The following is a 22,349-nucleotide window of genomic DNA, read 5'->3' as shown; positions in this document are numbered from 1 at the left end:
GGCCAGATCAGTCAATTATCCAGACTGTTGCCCCTGCAACTACTGAAAAGGCTGCTGCCCCTCTTCAGGAACCATATGTTTGTCTGGCCTCTCAACAGATACCCCTTCGTTGTGGTTGCACCGACGGTACGGCTATCTGTGTCACTGAGGTACGCAAGCCTCCCCACCAATGGCAAGGTCTATGGTTCATGGGGGGGCATATTTCTATATGTTTCTAATAAATATTTTACATGCCCATGTAATTTTTTATCTTTGTTATTTAGTTACTGACAATATCTGGGTGAGCTAGCAATAAGTGGCAGTTGAGCAGTCTGTACCATGACAGTAAGTGGAGGGGACACATTATATCTGACGGCAGACATGATGCTTACACATGGGGCTGCATAAATAGAAGTCGCTAATTTTGTGTTCTGAACAGTGATTATAATAAACAGTGTTAAAGGCAGTACTTTTGTCATTTCATAATCCAGATTTCACCATATTAATTAATATACAAGGTAAAATTGAAGTAATACCACAACCAATTGATTGTCTGAGGACAAATCAAAGTTCAGCTGGAATTTGCTGAAATTGTTACCAGAAACCATGAAAAATGTCTTACAACTGTTTTGCTTTAATTTACATGCATTCTGTCTGGTGATTCCTTCATCACTACTTTTCAAACCAATAAATGTCAATAATCATATAAAAAATATGAGTATGTCAGCAGCAGTTCTATCAAGGACATAATTAGTGAGAAACATGGGAGGACAGCTGTGACCCTCCCCTCACACAGAAAGAAAAATTTCTTTGCATTCTGAACTCACACCCTGCCCCCACAAAAGAGAAAACCACAATAATTCAGTGTCAGTTTGAAGAAAGACTGAACATTTAATGGACAGTGACTAGTAGCAAATGAACAAAGAGCCATTTGTTATGAACTCTCAAAACTATGAGGATTGTCTGTAAAATAAGGTTTCCAATTATTTTTCACAATGAAAAACATTTTTATTGGCATTGAATAATACATATGTGGGAAACTTAAACCTTTGCCTATTTTTTGACATAATTGCCATTGAGATTAGTGAATTTTTTCATGCTTTGTACCACCTTCTGTGCGCCTGCACCATAGAACTCTCCCATCATTCCACAAAGATAGCTTAAAACCTCTTTTTTAAACTCCTCACCCCACCCAGGTGTTTCTTCAGTTGATGGAAGTCACTTCAGGCTACGTCTGGGCTCTAGGGCAGTTGTGTAGTAATATCCCATCCAAATCTGTTGATGGGATTGGCCTTCCATAAGCATTCTCGGCTCTGCTTTGCATACCCTAAATGGTTTGTCAAAATTTTGTCAATGTTAATCTTGCTGACACCAGTGATTATCTCACAAAGCAGCATCCAGTCTTTCAGCATTGCTTCTTCTACTTTCACAATTGTATCGTCAGAAACCGATGGCCACCCAGAATACAGTTCGTAATGGAAGTCTGTACATCCATCTTTGGATTCTCTGCACCATTTGTGCACATGTTGTACACTCATACATGTTTCTCCACAGACTTCACACAGTTGGGAATGAATGTCCACCAGTGTAGTCTTTGTTGCACACAAAAAACGAATAACGGATCATAATTGGCACCTGATGTGATGTGCGAGTGGAATCTCCATCTCTAACAGCTGCCAAGTCAAGATTGTGCATCACAGAGAGCTTGGCAGGGTGATAAATGGGAGAAGGAGAACCAAGCTATATGCCAGTGTTGCTGGATTCTGCGTAACAGCATTCCTCATGACTGCAGGACCAGGGGAACCTTATTTTACTGACAACCCTTTTATTTTCTCATTTACTGCAAGTCTGACATGAAGTCTGGCCCTACCTGCTCCTCCCTGTCCCTCCACCTCTAGTGCAGGTACCAATTGCACTCTTGAATTACTAGAAATATATGGTGTCTCGATAAGAATGCACATTTTAAATTTTGCATCACTTTTGTTCTGATCTGTTGGCAACATTTTCAATTGCTAAGTTGTTGTTTAGAGAGATTGTTGTTAGAGAAAATGAATTTATTTACCATTGAACAACGCACTATCATCGGCAAAACTTATTACAAGTACAGGGGAAGTTCTTTAGACTCAATTTGTGAATGGCAGACCTTTTCATTAGGCAATATGTACCCAATTCATTGACACTTAGATGGGTAATTGAAAAGTTTGAGAAAAGTGATTCACCTACTGATGTTAACACTTCAGAACAATGTCAATATGCAAAATACTGCCACAGTAAATGAGAGTGTAGTCCAAAGTCCCTGAGCCTGACTCACCTTGAATCACATTAATTGAATTTTTGAGGAGCACCAAGCACTTAATTCTGACAAACAATTTTCATTTAAACTCTTATGAGGTTCAACTGATACAACAACTAAATTATCAGCCATTTGCAAGTGGTGAACCTACCAATTGCAAGTGAGAAAACCAAAATTTGGTTGACTGTTTTATGAGGAATGTTACCTTTGATGATAAGGGGCACTTACAGTTGCATGGCTCTATCAGGAAACAAGAATCCTCATGAAACACTTTTGTATGAATGCACAATGAGCCACTGTTTGGAGTGAATTTTGGCCTGGCAGGAGGATTGGGCTTTATATTTTTTGGAGAATATTACATGTAATGCAGTGATAGTGAATGGCGTACATTATTGCATGATGCAAAGTGAGATTCTTTGGCCATAATCGGAGAGTATGGACTGCAAAAACAAGTGGCTCTAGCAAAATACTGTCATATCATGCATGAATCACATGCACTATTGAATGATAAATTTCCAGATCATGTCATCTCTCGCCTTAGAGGCCAGAGTTGGCCAGGAAGTCAACTATATAAGCGAACAACTTGCTTATTTCTGAGTTAAAGAACAAAATTGAATGAATCACTGTGGAAATACATTCATAATTATGTGGAAATGTCTATAAAAATTTTGTACAATGAGTAACTGGCTGATATTTGTCTAATATTGTTACTCAGAACAACCAAAACCAAATTGCGTACTGATGTGTTTTAAAAAAATATTTCAACTTTTCAAATAACTAATTTTTTTGCTAAAAGTTCAATTCATATTATTACCATTCATTAAAATAAACAACATGAATTAAGTTCATAACAATAAAAATATTAATGCATACATTAGTCACTGTTGTCCATTTCAGTTTAAGTAACCTCTTGATGAAAATCAATGTCTCCTCAAGCTTATTTACTATTTCTCTATGGATATGGTGCTGTTAAGCCAATGAATAAATTACTCTGGCATTAATATATATACTTTTTGCTTAAAATTTGTTTGAAAGAGCCAACAGAAGCTATTTAAAACTACAGACAATGAAAGTTTGATGGCACTAACTGAAAACAGAGTTTTCAGACCAGTAACTAATTTGAATTAAATGAAAACATAATGATCGTATGGCATTTATGGCTGGAAGTTACCACATGGAGAAGTTTGGTAGCCAAGGTGCAAGTCTTTTCAGTTGACATCACATTAGGTGACTGCATGCTGATGATGATGAAATGATGATGAGGATAACACAACACCCAGTCCCCGAGCAGATAAACTCTCCAATCCAGCTGGGGATTGAAACCAGGCCTGCTGCAGGGCAGTCAGGTGCGCTGACCACTCAACCAAGGAGACGGGCACTTGAATTAATATTAAGAAGGTAGTGGTGGGCTGTGTCGGCTCTTTCTATGTTCTTTCATATTTCTCTACTGGCGCAACCCGTCTCTGTCTAGTCACTGGGTGGCACCTTGGTTGCCTGTTAGTTTACTCTTTGGTTGTTGTTTCTTGGAGAGGGTTATTGACCATATGGGCAGGCAGTCAGTCATTGTTGATGAGAGAAAGACAAGAGGCACATGTGATGTACGGTGAGCTGTTCATGGAGCTTATAGGCTGATGGTTGTCTAAGTGGCTGGAGGTCAGTACAGCTGTGTTGGGCAGCAATACTTGGGCCTAATGTTGATGCAGATGGTTTATCCTGGATTAAGGAGGCATAGCTACTGAGGTGGGTGTTGGAGTGCTGTTCATTTTCTGGTGCCATCTGTTCTGCCCTTTGGGGGTGAGGTACTCGTTACTTGATTCACATATGTGCTCCTTTGTTGAAACTGCTCCCGCTATGCGAGATTGCCTGTGTTTCTCCATGACTTTGTCTCAAGTATTAAATTTACTTTCTTGTGCCTCTGTCTGAAATTATCTGAGTGACATATTTTACGTGTTTTAAAATTTCCTTTAATTGCAACTTGTTCAATGCCTGCTTATCTTCCCATTCGGGCCTGAAATTAATTGTGTCATATATTCTAGGCCACTACATGTATTAGTGACCACTGAGCTTGAAACAGTCTTATTGGTATTGGAAGCTGTTGATTCCCTGACTGATGTAATGACTATAAAATTTCCTACAGTTGTGTTATGCAAACAGAAGCAGCCCAGTGAATTTGCCTCATTTGGATAATTAAGTTCCATAACTTTGGTGACATTTTGCCCCTTTCAAAAAAATGAATATTTATTGTTCTAAATACAATTACTATTCTAAGTGTTTGAGTGTTAGTGCTCAAGATTTGCCTGTTATCTTTTAAGTCACTTATGTTAATGTGTTCGAGTAGCTCTGTGATATCTTCATTATTCCACTAACTTCTTGTTATATTTTATTGAAAGATTAATTTTGAGTTTCTTGTCTTTTACGTTCTATGATTATTTTGCATGAATCAGATGTCTGCTTGTTTGCTCTCGGCTTTCCGAACTGTTCATGGTATTTGGAGGCACTTCCCCAGGGTGTCAGCTGTTACTCACCAGTTCATTGGCTGCGTATATGCGCACATGCGGCATGCCACTTCCCATCTCACTGTAGCCTCTGAGATGCTGTGGCCTCCTGGCTTGGTTCGGCATCCCCCATAAGCTGAGTTTCTGTCTTGTAGCAACTGCACGTTAATTTAACCTGAAGTGCCCATTATCCTAAACTTTAAATTATATTTGATTGTACTAATTGCTTGTTAGTCCTTCCTAAATTGGTGCATCTTATTTGTTTAAATTAACTAATTAATCATCATTTGGCTTAACTGAAGAACTTTTGTAGTAATTGCCCAAATGCTTTTCCTTAGTTATTTTATCTAATTTTGTGCTGAAATTTGAGCTGCTGTTGACTTTTTGAATCTGTTGCTGGCATTAATTATTGTCACTTATTGTATTCATCACAAACAGCTATCATCATTTGTATTTTATTAGTGGTTTTGGTATCTGTGAAATAAAAGATTGATGGACTCTTGTAAAGTAACAACTGACTTGATGGCCTGCACCTTTCCCATGCCCGTTTAGTTGTTCCTTTATCATGGGTAGTCCACTGACATTTCAAGTGGCTTACTGAAAATTAATGAAGATGGTGGTAAAAATTGGAACAGTACAAGGCTGTAAGGACTGAAAAGTATGGCTCTTAGAAGTATTTACATTTAAGATACAGAAGTCACTGAATATATTGTCATTTAACTACGATAACCACCACTGACCATTTTTTAAAGGGACAGATATTATGAAATGGCTAACAGAATGGCCACACATTCACCTTTTTCACCAGGTATAGTTTCTTTTTCCTGGAGAATTTTGAAAATCATACCTTAAAAATTGCTTCTCTTTGCTCATGTTGTTTTTATTATTGTACTGATGATTCCTTTTTGATCTGACGGCATGACAAGAAAACACTTCATCTCTTCACTAATCACGGGACAGCACACATCTCAGCACACTGTTTACTTTATAAATGGAGAAAGAAGAAAAGCTACCCTTCTTAAACATTCTAGATGAGTAGTAGTTAGTTGGTCTACTCACACAATGGGATGAGTGTACAATATTCCTGCTGTTTTGTGGAGCAACATCCAGAAAAATAGGGTGAATTTTAAACAAACACAGGTTAAGACAATCTTTCATCTGCCACAGAAAATCAAAGAAATGTGCCCTGTGAAGGATAGTCATGCCATCAAAGTCCCAGGTGTTTAAGATACACCATTTGAAAGTGGCAGCAGCTAAGTGGAACAGTCTGTTTGAACCATTTCTCAGCACTATACCAAACATATGCTATGTTCCCTTTCAGCTTCTCTTTATTATTTTCTTCAGAAACAGACTCAGAATCAGAACAAATAGTTAGTGTGTTACTTACTGTTGCTGTAATATTCAGGAAGTGAGCAGCCAATGTGGAATGTTGGAACTGGAGGCCAACCACAGCAGCTGGTGCTTGATGACCTTTTGATTCTACAAAAACTGCATGTGTTGCTGTTACCAGGGTTTTGGGCACCGAACCAATATCAAATGGAACAGAGAAAACAAAACTTTCTGGTTCTATATTATGTTGGTCAACTGCCCTTTTGTACCAAACTTCATCAATTGCACGACGATTATCTTCACTAAAATGACTGAAATAAAAAAGTAAAAATGAAAGTATATGGGCATTAAGACTCAGTTCAAATGCATAATTTATATCTCACAAATCTTAGATTACCATACTGATCTTAGATTACCGTATTGGCTGACTGCTGTCAGTTGTACTAGGAGGAATATGATCTTGCCAACGTAGTAATCCACTTCGTGTTGCTATGAATGATAATGTCACCCCAAACATTTGGTATCCTTGTCTGTAAAGATGGAAAATGTGTTACAAAACTAATGAGACTGCAATATTGAATGGAAAGAACATGAGGACAAAGTAACATATTATTTTAAAAATACTTGGAAAGTCTTCCTTTTCTGTACATACAGTACTCTACAAATCTTATAAATTTGGCAGGTTTTGAAAAGAAAGTACATCACAGCTGGAAGCACTGCTTTTGCTTTGGTTAAGTTCTTCACTGAATCTGAAAGGAAACATATGACATTAAAAATTCCTTTAAAAAGAATGCAGATGACTGATGCCAGATGGGAAGAACCAACTCAAATGTCATATCATTCTATGATGCTCATGTACATACATATTCTATGAGTATACTGTTTGCTTCATGAACTACAACATTTGTTGCCAGTAGCTGCATTTGTTGTTTACCACACTGTAGAAATAAAAAAAATGACCAGGCCAGATATTGGTGCTGGTATTATAGCCTGAAGTGTAACTGGAATAGGTTAAAATTTCTAAAGGTCATATAATATGTAAAATTAGGAGAAACATGAATTTTCACAACTACAAATATAAAATTCTATGCATTTTCAAAACCAAGAACAATTCACAAATGATATAACAATCCTCTATTACAAGCTGTTCATTAATAATCAATTAATTTCACAAAAATGGCCTGGGATTTTGTAATGAAAACTTTCTCTTGTAAGCTAAAGGAGCAAAAACAATACAGTCAATAACATACCAGCAGACAGGTACAAATATAAAAGTTTCTAATCCTCTTATGCATAAAATGTAAATGCACAAATACCAAGCATCTTTAATGAATAAAGACATCAACAGTTTTTCACATGCAACCAAAACTTCCTATAAGGGAAAAAAACATTTTATATTGATTTAGAAACTGCACATGTTAGATAATAGTAAATACATTATTTGATAGAGATCCACAGTTTTGCAGTGAAAAAAATTTAATTGAAAATACAATGTTTAAACACAATGGACATATTAATGAGAGAGGCATCAGTCAACTTACAAACAGCGGTAGAACATAATGACATTTCTTCCAAGGCAGAAAACATTTATGTTCCACTAAAAAGTGCAGATCTTAGATAAAGTAACTACATTATTACTGGGTGATGTCAACATTTTTCCACAGAAGAAAACATAAATTTTATTGAAAATACAGAACTCAAGGCAAAGGCATTAGTAAACTTATTGACAGCAGCAGCCCATAATGATAATTGATCTTCAGCACTTGAAACCAGTTGCTTCCCTCTGAAAAGCTACAGGTGGAAAAGAGAAGGTATGATAAAGAAAGAAAGGTTAAAAAATTGTAATACCTCTGCCCAAGTGAAGCTCCAGAAACAGTTTGAACAGATGAATTGACTATAAAGAATAATAATAAAAAAACAAACTATGGAAAGTCCAGGTTGGAAAAACAAAAAGAACAGATCATGTAATTTCCTTTCTGAAGAAGGTTTTGCCCAGAAGCTCAGTGTGTAGTAGTCTTTTTGTTGTGCCTGTCTGCAACTCAATGTGTCATCTTTATGGTGAGTAGCAATCCATTCTTGTCAAAATACTGATAATAATAAAACAGATGCTTAGGCCTACTGAAAACAGGGCAGTTAAGAATACACTACAAATAAAAAAGATGTTCAGTGAAAACCAGTCACTTTAGTCAGCACACATGATTAATTATACTAAAAAGGGGACAGTATAATGAGTGAAAAGATAACATAATAACATTTTATGGAATAACATAAAAGAAATTCCCATAAAACAATGGCAAATCCAGGATGGAATAATGACAATGCTATGAAAAGGATAGATTTCTACTCACCGTATGTTAGAAATGTTCAGTCAACAGACAAAATGGCAAAAGGGATTTGATTGTATTGCTATCCAAAACATGTAAATAGACAGATAAAAATATCTACTCACCAAGTGGCACACAAAAGGATTTAACTTTCACAAGCTTTTGGAGCCCATGGCTCCTTCCTCTGGCGGGAGAGTTGAAGGGAAAGGAAAATGGGTGAAGGAAAAGGACTGGAGACATTTAGGGAAAGGGGTGCAGTTTAGAAAATACACCCAAAACCCCAGGTCAGGGGAGACTTGCCCGTTCCGTCTAGCGAGTCTCCCTTGACCTGGGGTTCTGAGTGACTTTTCTGAAGTGTACCCCTTTCCCTAAATGTCTCCAGTCCTTTTCCTTCACCCTTCATTCTTCCCCTTACACTCTTCAACCAGAAGAAGGAGCCACTGCCTCTGAAAGTTTGTGAAAGTTAAATCCTATTGTGTGTGTGTTCTGCTGCCGCCACTTGGTGAGTATATCTTTTTATCTGTCCATTTACATTATATTATCAATAATTAATTATTTTCATTGTTATAACTGCAACATGTGGAATACATGATGCTCCTTCCCAGTGGCTACCTTTACTTGGACTGTACAGCCCATCAGTGATTTGAGAACAACAAGGAAAAGTTCAAAAGGTGGGACAAATTTTCTTGGTGGCAATCAGCAGCAGGCATGCACAGTCAGAGAACAATGGAAGAATAGAGCCAGACACCACAGAGAGACAATAGAGTCATACACAAATAGTGTTTGGTGCTGTGTCACACAGTGAAACAAAAAAGCGAATAAGATTTTATATCTCATGAAGGGCATGGCTGATGATGTCTATCAAGAACTTGTTTTGAGGAGTCATCACAACAGAAGACTTCATCAAGTGGTGTCAGCACAACATGCCAAGGAAAAGAAACAGAAAAGAGCACACCAACAGGTGTTTGACAGACTTCTGAATGTCATGCTGATGGCAGTCTTGGATAACCATAAGTATCTCACACTGCTAATATGGCAAATAGAAGAGGGAAATAAGGATTTATGACATATATTATTATCAAACCCAGGTGACTGGATGTAACAGCATTGAGCATCAATCCCAGCCAAGAGAAGGCAGCACTGCTAATTCAAGAAGCAATTTGTCAATAACTGTCCCCAATCTCTACAAGGTAAACCAACACTGAGGAATAGAGCTGGAAAACCCAGACTTTGGTTGCAGCTCTCAGGCATCATCCAAGGTAGTCAATGATGTAAATATAACTGGCTCCCTCATTAATTAGATTGTGTGAGAATGGAGGACAACATGCTGGTATGTTCCCATTGCTGATGGCCTGGCACGCTGTACACTTTTTTAAAAGAAGACATAGAGGGTTTGATGGCTATTACACTGTAGGATGTTAAACAACAAAACATTTTTATGTACTCCTGACAACTGCAGACACTATTGCTGACCTGTAGGAGGTATCTCACAGCTTATCTCACAGCTCACACTCTTCGAGGTTACTCTCTAACAGGCCACTACCACCAAAATCAGGAAACAAAATCAGCTAACCATGTGTGGCAGTGAGGCAGCCACAAATGAAAATCTTCCATAGATGACAGTTGCTAATATATTGGGAAATTGCATTGACATAATCATCAATGATCAATCTGTCCACGTGTTAGTCGATTCTGGGTTGTTATATTATGTGGTTTAAATGGCTCTGAGCACTATGGGACTCAACTGCTGTGGTCATAAGTCCCCTAGAACTTAGAACTACTTAAACCTAACTAACCTAAGGACAGCACACAACACCCAGCCATCACGAGGCAGAGAAAATCCCTGACCCCGCCGGGAATCGAACCCGGGAACCTGGGCGTGGGAAGCGAGAACGCTACCGCACGACCACGAGATGCGGGCATATATTATGTGATACCAGATACTTTTCATCACCACCAGAATATAATCTTGTTTGAGATTCCATGGCTATTGTGCTAAATGTTACACAGGGAAAATACGTCCAAGCAACAGAGATCTATGTTGTGAGAATATCTAAGAATGACAGAATCTAGTCCTTTGACTTTGTTGTTTTACAACAATGGACCCATAATGTCACCCTGGGATGGGGCTTCTTGCACACCTCACAAGTAGTCACTGTCTGTGAAAGACTGGATTTCCAGATTTACAAAGCTGCTCTCAGTACACACAACCAACAACTGCTTTAGGCAGTTGTCTATGACTGAACACTCACTTATCTCACCATCATAGTTTTGGTGCTTAATTTAACCTCCTTTGCTCCACATAAGGACAAAAAGACATTCAGCCTCACAGAAAAAAATATATATGTTCATCACCATAACAACAAGTTGATAAGGAGAGGACTGGGACACCAACTGTGATGAACAGCTGCTGCAGCTCATCCCTAAGGGTATGGGCATAGGGGCACATATACCGGTCCAGGAAGCTCAGTTCACTGTTATGAACATACAATCATGTTGCCCTACCATTGATGAGTGCCAATCTGTTGTATCTACTATCCAGCTGCCAAGAAGTCCCGGCTTTTCTGAGGAAACAGTTTGTGCGTGTTGGCCATTCATGGTCAATTTGGGTGCATTTAAGTCCAGTGTATTGGAGGTAGATCAGATGACTCAGTGTCAAACACCATACCAACACTAGGGATCATCCACCCATCAATCAGCACTCACATGGTACATCTCCCGATAAATATTAGGTAACTCAGAAAGAAGTACACAAAATGCTGTGGGATGACATTATTCAGCTGTTACACAGTCCTTGGTCCTCCCCTGTAGTACTCATGGACAGGAAAGATGACAAATGGTATTTATGCATCCATTACTGGTTGCTGAACAAAATCACCAAAACATATGTACATCCATTGCCATGAACTGATAACAACTCGGACTGTCTGAGATGGGTGAAGTATTTCTCCTCTATGGATATACAGGTTGGTTACTGGAAGAAGGATGTTTAAGGGGCTGACCAGGAAGAGATTGTTTTCATAATGCTGGCTGCTTTCCATGAGTTCAAAATTAAGCTGTTTGCTCTGGACAATGCTCCAGCTAACTCTGAATGCAATGAAAACAATCTGCTTTACATCTTGAATTAATAAAATATCTTTGGTCCTGCATGACAAACCATTTCCTTGGAGAGCATCTAAGCCACTTGACAACTGTCTACGATGCAGGCCTTTACCTCAATCTGAGAAACTGGATGACTGTTGCTCAAGAAATAAAAGTACTGAGGCAGTTAGTTAATGGAAACAAAGTCCGTCCTTATCCAGAAAAAGTTTACAGCTCCTCGATACATTTGTGATGTGAGAGGCTTCCTCTGTATGTGCTCCTTGTACAGTCACTTCATAAAGGGTTTCATTTGTAATACATGGCTGCTATAAGAACTGCTGTGAGTAGACACTATTCTTGGAGTGAGGAGCACAAAAATTCTTTCTGAATCCTTGAGGAGGTGCTGACATCTTTAACACTCCTAGCACTTCTTGATGAGAATACTGAGAAAGGTAGCAGCAGTTGTTTGGGCATTTAGTAAGTTTGAAACTTATTTACATGTCAGACCATTCACTGTCGTGACTGATCAATATTCTTTATACTGGTTGGTAAGCTTACAGGATCCATCAGGATAACTAGCAAGATGGGTACTGAAGTTTGAGAAATACATCACAATTAAGTATTAAAATGAATGGAAACACAAAGATGCTGACTGCCTTTTGTAGAATCCTTTAGAGAGTGCTGGTGGTATCCCAGTCGTACCTACACTAATGAACCCTGCAGCCAAAAAAGGGAAGATCCAATGTTACTGAAGATCATAAAGTTTTTAGAGAAGGAAGAAGCAAAGGTGAATCCAGATTAATAATTGGAAAATTGTATAAAAGGAATTATGGCCCAATGGTATGGAATGGTTGCTCACTGCACCAGCTTGTTAATGAAGTATTTTCATGATACTCTGACACTATAATTTAGAAAGGCCACAGTGAGCATTGGAAGTAGGTATTGTGGTCCAGGTCTCAACTGATTTGTCAAACATTATGAAATCTACTCTCTGAAATGCCAATGACAGAAGAATGTCCTTCAGTTACTCCCTCCCAAGACATCTGATATCAATTCTTTCTGCAGCTGCTCCATTTCACTGTACTGGAAGTAACCACTTGGGTTGTTTCCCAAGAAGACAAATGGCTGTAAATGTTCTGTACTAACTACCTCAAACATAGCTCTGTCTCCAAGGCTGTACTGGCTGCCAAAGCTCTGAAAACTACTAGGTTTCTTGTCATAGACATAATTTTGAAGTATGGAGCACCTCTTGTAATGATCTCTGATCATGTAAAAATGTTTAAATCAAGACTACTGTAATTCAATGAATTACAACTGCCCACCACCCACAGATGAATGGCCTCTTGAGATGTTTTAAGATACTGTTGGCAAATATGCTTTCAGTGGGTATGTTTATGTTTGAGACTATTGCAAACTTTACGTACAACACAGCAAAGCAAGGCACTACAAGTTTTTTTCTCATCCATGATAAGGAGGCTTAAACTAAAGGAGACCTTTGTTTCTGTTTCACCATGATGATGCTCAGAATGCTTAGATAAAACATGTGTCACCAGGACTGAAGAAGCAATATAGCTAGTATGTATGTGGACCTTGGATGTCTAGAATAAGGATGGTGAATCTTATAACACCTCACACTGAACTGTAAGCTATAAAACACGTGCTCTAGAATGGACTTTTGCATATTTGTGGAAGACTGAGCTATCAGAAACATTAATAACATACTATGAGGGTCACTCCAAAAGAAATGCACACTATTTTTGTAAAAATACAGTTTTCATTCTGCATGTGTGAAAGTTTTACAGTGTGTAGATACATCCTTCCCACTTGTTTTCAAACTTAGTTCAACCTGTTCCCATGTGTGGCACCATCACAGCATGTCTTCAAGATGGCTGCCACACTTGACATTCGTCAGAAGCAACGTGCTGTCACAGAATTCCTGTGCTGTGAAAACGAGACAGTGGAAAACATCTACAAGAGGTTGAAAAATGTGTGTGGAGATGCTGCTGTTGATTGCAGTACAGTTAGTCGGTGGGCAAGCAGGTTACATGATGAAAGCGGGCACGGCAATATTGAGGATTGTCCTCGCAGTGGAAGGCCTCGTACTGCACACACTCCAGACAATGTGCAGAGAGTTAACGAATTGGTGACTGTTGACAGATGCATCACAGTGAACAAATTGTCACACTACATTGGGATAGGAGAAGGAAGTGTTTGCAGAATACTGAAAATGTTGGCGTTAAAAAAGGTTTGTACCAGGTGGGTTCCCAGGATGTTGACAGTGGCTCACAAAGAAACAAGAAAAACGGTATGCAGCGAACTTTTGGAACAGTATGAGGATGGTGGAGATGAATTTCTTGGAAGAATTGTGACAGGTGATGAAACATGGCTCCATCAATCATTTTTCACCAGAGACGAAGAGGAAATCAATGGAGTGGCATCATGCAAATTCACTCAAGAAAAGAAAATTCAAAACCACACCTCCTGCTGGAAAAGTTATAGCTACGGTGTTTTTCGATTCCGAAGGACTCTTGCTTGTGGGCATCATGCCAAGTGGAACCACCATAAATTCTGATGCATGTGTGACATCACTGAAGAAACATCAAGTTCGACTGAGTCGTGTTTGACCACATCGGCAAAAGCAGGATGTTTTGCTGTTGCACGACAATGCACAGCTACATGTCAGTCAAAAAACCATGGAAGCGATCACAAAACTCGGATGGACAACACTTAAACACCTGCCTTACAGTCCTGACCTGGCTCCATGTGACTATCATCTCTTTGTGAAACTGAAAGACTCTCTTTGTGGAACAAGGTTTGCAGATGATAACTCCCTTGTGCACGCTGCCAAACAGTGGGTCCAACAGGTTGGTCCAGAATTTTACCGTGCGGGTGTACAGGTGCTGGTTCCAAGATGGCTTAAGGCAGTTGAGAGGGATGGAAATTATGTGGAGAAATGAAAATATTATTCCTAAAGGATATTTTCCACACACTGTAAAACTTTCAAACAAGTAGAATAAAAGACAGACTTTAAAAAAAATAGTGTGCGTTTCTTTTGGAGTGACCCTCGTACTTTCCTATCCACAAAATCATATGTCGCTTGACAGATGGTCAAACACTAAGTAGAGGATGACGATCTTATATCAATGAAACAAAAGCTGTGACACATCACCTGTGTTATCTGCATAAAACTACAAGATTCACAGTGCCATCATACAGTGGGCCACTGACTAGACCCAGGTCCAGGATGATACAGATAACTGTGAAACAATGGGTCATGCTTTCGAGAGGAGAGGGAGCAATGCCACATGCTGTGCATTACCTGCTACAATGTAGTACACTCCTGGAAATGGAAAAAAGAACACATTGACACTGGTGTGTCAGACCCACCATACTTGCTCCGGACACTGCGAGAGGGCTGTACAAGCAATGATCACACGCACGGCACAGCAGACACACCAGGAACCGCGGTGTTGGCCGTCGAATGGCGCTAGCTGCGCAGCATTTGTCCACCGCCGCCGTCAGTGTCAGCCAGTTTTCCGTGGCATACGGAGCTCCATCGCAGTCTTTAACACTGGTAGCATGCCGCGACAGCGTGGACGTGAACCGTATGTGCAGTTGACGGACTTTGAGCGAGGGCGTATAGTGGGCATGCGGGAGGCCGGGTGGACGTACCACCGAATTGCTCAACACGTGGGGCGTGAGGTCTCCACAGTACATCGATGTTGTCGCCAGTGGTCAGCGGAAGGTGCACGTGCCCGTCGACCTGGGACCGGACCGCAGCGACGCACGGATGCACGCCAAGACCGTAGGATCCTACGCAGTGCCGTAGGGGACCGCACCGCCACTTCCCAGCAAATTAGGGACACTGTTGCTCCTGGGGTATCGGCGAGGACCATTCGCAACCGTCTCCATGAAGCTGGGCTACGGTCCCGCACACCGTTAGGCCGTCTTCCGCTCACGCCCCAACATCGTGCGGCCCGCCTCCAGTGGTGTCGCGACAGGCGTGAATGGAGGGACGAATAGAGACGTGTCGTCTTCAGCGATGAGAGTCGCTTCTGCCTTGGTGCCAATGATGGTCGTATGCGTGTTTGGCGCCGTGCAGGTGAGCGCCACAATCAGGACTGCATATGACCGAGGCACACAGGGCCAACACCCGGCATCATGGTGTGGGGAGCGATCTCCTACACTGGCCGTACACCACTGGTGATCGTCGAGGGGACACTGAATAGTGCACGGTACATCCAAACCGTCATCGAACCCATCATTCTACCATTCCTAGACCGGCAAGGGAACTTGCTGTTCCAACAGGGCAATGCACGTCCGCATGTATCCCGTGCCACCCAACGTGCTCTAGAAGGTGTAAGTTAACTACCCTGGCCAGCAAGATCTCCGGATCTGTCCCCCATTGAGCATGTTTGGGACTGGATGAAGCGTCGTCTCACGCGGTCTGCACGTCCAGCACGAACGCTGGTCCAACTGAGGCGCCAGGTGGAAATGGCATGGCAAGCCGTTCCACAGGACTACATCCAGCATCTCTACGATCATCTCCATGGGAGAATAGCAGCCTGCATTGCTGCGAAAGGTGGATATACACTGTACTAGTGCCGACATTGTGCATGCTCTGTTGCCTGTGTCTATGTGCCTGTGGTTCTGTCAATGTGATCATGTGATGTATCTGACCCCAGGAATGTGTCAATAAAGTTTCCTCTTCCTGGGACAATAAATTCACGGTGTTCTTATTTCAATTTCCAGGAGTGTAGTTGTAGCTGCTAGGATGGTGATGTGCAAGTCAACAGTCCAATTATCATCTCATATAATTATTTATAGTTTAATATATCTAAAAACAAATATTTTGTAACTTACCAAACGGAAGCGTTGGTACGTTGATAGAGACAATAACAAACACAAACACACACACAAATCTCAAGCTTTCGCAACCCATGGTTGCTTCATCAGGAAAGAGGGAAGGAGAGGGAAAGACGAAAGGATGTGGGTTTTAAGGAAGAGGGTAAGGAGTCACTCCTATCCTGGGAGCGGAAAGACTTACCTTGGGGGGAAAAAGGGACAGGCATACACTTGCACACACACACATATCCATCCTCACGTATACAGACACAAGCAGACATATGTAAAGGCAAAGAGTTTGGGCAGAGATGTGTGTGTGAGTGTATACCTGTCCCTTTTTCCCCCAAGGTAAGTCTTTCCGCTCCTGGGATTGGAATGACTCCTTACCCTCTCCCTTAAAACCCACATCCTTTTATCTTTCCCTCTCCTTCCCTCTTTCCTGATGAAGCAACCATGGGTTGCGAAAGCTTGAGATTTGTGTGTGTGTTTGTGTTTGTTATTGTCTCTATCAACATACCAATGCTTTTGTTTGGTAAGTTACAAAATCTTTGTTTCTAGATAGTTTTCCCATGTGGAATGTTTCCATCTATTATATTTATAGTTTAATACATACTAGTAATTCTGGAAGTTTCTGGGATTGATTTATTCATGGTATATGTTACAACATTCTATATATGTATGTATGGATGTACTCTCTGCTGAGGCAGGCAATTCATGTCCATCTGTACTTTTGTCTGTACTTAGAAATACACTTTACATGCGAATTGTCAGTTCTTGTTGATGACTCTGCTCTCATAACATGGACTTGATTCCAGATTCTACATTAATGTCCTCTAATGAGAGAACTCTAGCTAATAACAAATAACTAACCAATATTGGATACTGAGCTAGATTAATGAATGATAAGAATGAGTGAAAAAGAAAGTGTAGTGTGATAGAACTTACCAAAAAAATAACACAGACGTATATGAAATGGATCTCAGTCACTCACAAAAGAAAATTATAATGCAAATCAAGAACATTATAGCACTAATATGATTTGTGATGTATTTGTTAATGGACACTGTACCACAACAGATCTGCCATGAAACAGCTCATGCAGAGAAAGAATTTGTGACACGCAATGAATAATCATGCAATGAATAATCATGCAATGAATATTGTAATGAAGTGTTTGAATGAAATTAATCTAATTATGTGCTGCTGTTTCTTAGTAGTTTATAAATGTCATGAAAAATGAAAGGGAGAGAAAACTGTAATGAATTTCAATAGCATACTAGACTCAATCTTATGGGTAGGAAATAGTGATTGTGGTATCAAACAAAGTGAAGATGTCACTATTATTAATTGTTTGTGCTGTTCTCAAGAGTTCTGCCTGGAACATTTTGTAATAGGACCTCATTATCACTTATGAATTCTATTGTATGATGCAGCAAAATACACCAGTATAGAAATGCCATTTTACTGCAGAAACATGCTAAAATTTTGGGTGAGGAAGGTGAAATGAGGATCAAGGCAGCTGGTTCCCCAATTTTCTGTCAGTCTTTTGAAGAGGGACATATTTGCCTTTTTGTGTTCCTACAGGAGCATTTTTGAGCTGGTAATAAAATGACTGTATTTTCATCTCAGTTTGACCATTTTTGTTCAACATAACCAGTTACAATCATATTTGTTTTGTAACAGTTTCCACACACAATGATGTATTACTTCACTCTGCCAAGACATCCTTTAACCCTGTGAGCTACGTAGAAATTAATGCTCCAAAATATTGGAAGGCATAATGTAAGTTTAATGTAACCCTTTTCCTTCCTGTAGAATGAGATACAGTTCAGAAGAGTCCCTGTTTGGTTATGCCAGGGGCAATTCAGAATCAGTTCATTCTGAAGTTTGTTTCTGCTATTCTATCATCATACAATTTCTCTCTCCATTGTGAAGAGATTATAATGAGTACCACTTTTATTTTAAGAATTTTAAGGAATTTGTGCATTTAAAAATATTTTTTGTTGTTGTTTGCACATTATGGCAGTCACACATAACTCTTGAACTCACACAAAGCTTTAACCTGTCATGGACATGTCATCCCTCCTCCCCATTAAAACTACCTTTCTGTAATTATTTCTACACAGATATAGAAAATTTTGTAATTTGTAAGGTAGGTTTAATAAATATGAAGCATTATTGAAAAATATTACTTAAATTAGCTACAAGGATGAAGGATATTGCAAAAAGAAATGAAAAGTATCATTGTAGTAAATAAAATTACAAGTTGCACAAATTTATCAAAAGAATTTAAAGTAAAATCATATTTTGTCTCATATTGTTTGTGATAGCTACAGTACTTTGATTTCCTCATGATGTATAATAAGCAATAAATTTTATTTGTTCCTATTATGAAGATATGCTAAAAAGTAACACATCCAAATTTTTATGTGAAAAGTCTTACAGCTTTTTTAAAAAAAAAACATTATTAACATTCTTCATGTTTACAAATTTTATTTCTCAACATGATTTCCTGGTGACAAACACATTTTCTCCCAGCAAGAGACCAGTTTGCTAATACCATCACTGTAGAATTCTGTTGATGGAGCCACAACCTCACTTCTGCTTGCACCATGTAATCATTATTAAAGTCCTTGAAGGTGTTCTTTAAGTTTTGAAAACAGATGAAAATCAGATGGGGCCATATTAGGACTGTGTGGAGGATGATTTATGACAGTCTACCCAAGGTGCTGGATTGTTGCAGATGTCACAGCATTCTTTGTGTGATTCAACACTGTCACGCTGAAGAAGAGGGTGCTCCACGTGTGGACAAACTCTTCAAATTCTAAACTCAATTACAGTATACTCTTTCTCATGCAATGATATAGCTATGTTGCACACTGTCATGTTACACTCACTCACCAATTTGGAGCTCTCTAGCAGCAGAGTGCTGCAAATATGTAGATATGAAGAATAAAGATGTAGAATGTTAATAAAAGGTTTTTATTTTAAAATCTTTAAGCGTTTTCACATAGCATTACTTTCCAGCATGTTCTCATGAATTATTAACAGTGCATGAATCATTAAAAGGAAATAAAAGAAAAAGGGTTATAATTTAGTGTTGAGAACACATTACTCTTCAAGAATTTCATTGTTATTATAATTTTACTTTCAGGTGCGACCAACTTTTCGAAACAGGGTCAAGCTTGCAGAAGACGAATGCACATAAGAACAAATCAGGAAGAAGACAAGACAGAAAGGGAGAGCAGCTTCTCATATCTCACATGCCCAAACTGCAGTAGGAATGGCCACTCTCAAGTGGGACTTTTCAGTCACAACAGACATTGCAGACTCTGAATCAAGCATGCACACCATCATCCTTTGAGAATGGATGGATGCCAAGGACAAGGTCATTCCATTTACTTGCTCTGAGCGCAGAAAACTCATTGATAATGTTGTTGAACTAAAATTTTGTGGTTGTGTTGTATTCTGTTGACAAGATAGCTGAATTTGACAGTCTGCTTCTCCTATACTCAATCTGAAGTAGTTTAACATCTTTAATTTGCTGAAACTGCATTGAAACTGCCATAAATTTCCTCAAAGCTATTTTGATGTTTGGAAAAGCATCTTGAAACCTGTACTTCAGAAAAAAAGAAGAAGATGAAGAAGAATAAAAAGAAAACTTTAAATATCCCAATGGGAATCTGTGTTAGTGCTCTCATTTAAGCTTTTCTGACAAGAAATGAAACTGAGATAAATGGTGTGTTTTATGTAAGGTCTGTTTCCCATTTCATTCACTATTACATTAAATATTTTGAGGTAGTCTTGCTTAAACAGTTTCACTCCAGTCATCAGTTGGCAAAAAATCAGCAAAAACGATATTATTCACTTCAAAACTCAGTGGCCAACCTTTGAGATCCTCACTTGTTGGACATGAACAAGCTATGTAGGCAGCAGCTGTATGAAATATGTGCACTGTTGACACAACCCACGTCGTGGATGTTTAGTAGCAGTCATTTCTTTCTTTACTACTTGGACAAAATGAGACTACGATAATATCATGCATTTTCAGTCTCACGTGAACAGAAAGGCAGAAGGCAAGAACAAGGGGGGCAGGAGAACTCATGTGTAACTCATGTATATCATTTTTCTTTTTTCAGTCAGTTTTTGCACTCCCTCTATACTGGCACCAATGGTGGGTGCCGCTCTCGCCATGGCTTCGGTACAGCCCTGATACTTCCCACTCATTTTGAGCAATGTTTTTAACCATATCAGACTTTGCTGTTGCAACAGTTACTGTAAGTGTTACGGATGATATGACATCTGCATTGTATATCGCAGAGGCAGTAGCTGCAGAATTTGCTATGAACTTGAGAAAGATCCACATTCACTAAATAATTCTGAAGCATGAGATTCATATGGTACTCACAATGAGCATTTGACTGGGAATTCTTAGTGACAAAGTCTCCCTTATTCTTTGCAATTTTCTAGGTAAAGAATTTGTCTTTTTTACATAAAGCACTTGCATATAAAATGAAACATGAATAAACTAAAACTCAGATATCATGTGGAAGGTATGAGTGACTTTTCTGAAAATGTATATTTCCCGTGTCAAGTTATTCAAGTACAATCTAAATTCCCTAAAATTTTTAAAAATACTTTAAATTATATATCTTCAAGCAAAAAAATTTGTTATATAAAAAAAAACAACCCCCCCCCCCCAATCTCATAATCACGAATCTTGCTGAGGCAGGGTGGCTTGTGAGCTTCAGTGATACAGATAGCCATAACAAAGATGCAATCACAATGGAGGAATATCCGTGGGCATGCCAGATAAACTTGTGGATGCTGAACAGTGTCAGCTACCTTTATAGTAGTGGCAGCAGCAACAGTATGGATGAGTGACTGATCTGGCATTGTAATATCAGCCAACATGACCTTGTTATGTTGGTACTGCAAATGGCTGAAAGTGAGGAGAAACAAAAGCTGTAATTTTTCACAAGGGCCACGTAGCTCTACTGCATGGTTTAATGATGAAGACGTCCTATCAGGTAAAATACACCAGAGGTTAAATAGTCCACCATTCAGGTCTGGGCAGAAACTACTGAGGAAGATCTCAACTTCAGGAAAAACAAAACTTGTATTTTATGGGTGGGAGCTTGGATTGCTAGACCCCTCAATCAAGCAACTGGTCAGAGCATTTAAAAAGAGAACTACATAGGTTGCAGTTAAACATAATAGGAATTAGTAAATTGTGATAGTAGGAAGAATAAGACTTCTGATCAAATGAGTACAGTCTCATAAATAAAAATCAAATTGGGGTAGTGCAGTATTAGGCCTAAAAGTGAATAAGCAACAGGAACACTGGTAAGGTACTATGAACAGTATAGTGAATGCATTATTGTAGCCAAGATAGACATAAGGCCAAAATCCACCACAGTAGTACAAGTTTATAAGTCTACTGCCTCTGCAGATAACAATGAAATTAAGAGAATGTATGATGAGATAAAGGAAATTATTCAGATAATTAAGGGAAGACAAAAATTTAATTGCTGTGGGGATGTGAATTGATAACAAAGAGGAGGAAAACAATAGGAAAACTTGAACTGAGAGAAAGAAATGATAGGAGCAACTGCCTGGTAGAATTATGCCCAGAGCATAACAAAATCACTGCTAACACATGGTTTAAGAATGGTTTACAAATAAAGAAGGTTGTATAAGGGGAAGGGACCTGGAGACGCTGAAAGGTTTCAAATAGCTTACACAATACTAAGATAAAGATTTCGAAAAAAGATTATGAACTGCAAACATTTCTAAGGGTGATGTGGATTCTGTCCATAATTTATTGATTGTAAACTGCAAATTATAACTGAAGAAAGTGCAGAAAGGTAGAAAATTATGGACATGGAACATGAATAAACTGAAATAGCCAGAAGTTCTTGACAGTTGCAAAGGGAACAATAGGTAATGACTGACTGAAACATGGGAAATGAATACAAAAGATGATGAAGAAGTAGTTTTGGG

General features: G+C 39.1%; 1 protein-coding gene across 1 annotated transcript in view; it reads right to left on the bottom strand.

Annotated features, from left to right (window-relative positions):
* LOC126187970 (voltage-dependent calcium channel subunit alpha-2/delta-3) overlaps positions 1-22,349 on the bottom strand; it is an 865,148-nt gene that overhangs the window by 58,299 nt on the left and 784,500 nt on the right. The window contains exons 21-22 of the mRNA XM_049929356.1: positions 6,513-6,626; positions 6,155-6,407 (exon numbers count right to left, since the gene is read on the bottom strand). Coding sequence (XP_049785313.1) covers positions 6,155-6,407; positions 6,513-6,626 — 367 coding nt within the window. The remainder of the gene's footprint in view (positions 1-6,154; positions 6,408-6,512; positions 6,627-22,349) is intronic.

The sequence above is a fragment of the Schistocerca cancellata genome, chromosome 5 (genome assembly GCF_023864275.1).
Source record: "Schistocerca cancellata isolate TAMUIC-IGC-003103 chromosome 5, iqSchCanc2.1, whole genome shotgun sequence".
Taxonomy (NCBI): Eukaryota; Metazoa; Arthropoda; class Insecta; order Orthoptera; family Acrididae; genus Schistocerca; species Schistocerca cancellata.
This window is presented reverse-complemented; position numbering and strand designations above follow the sequence as displayed.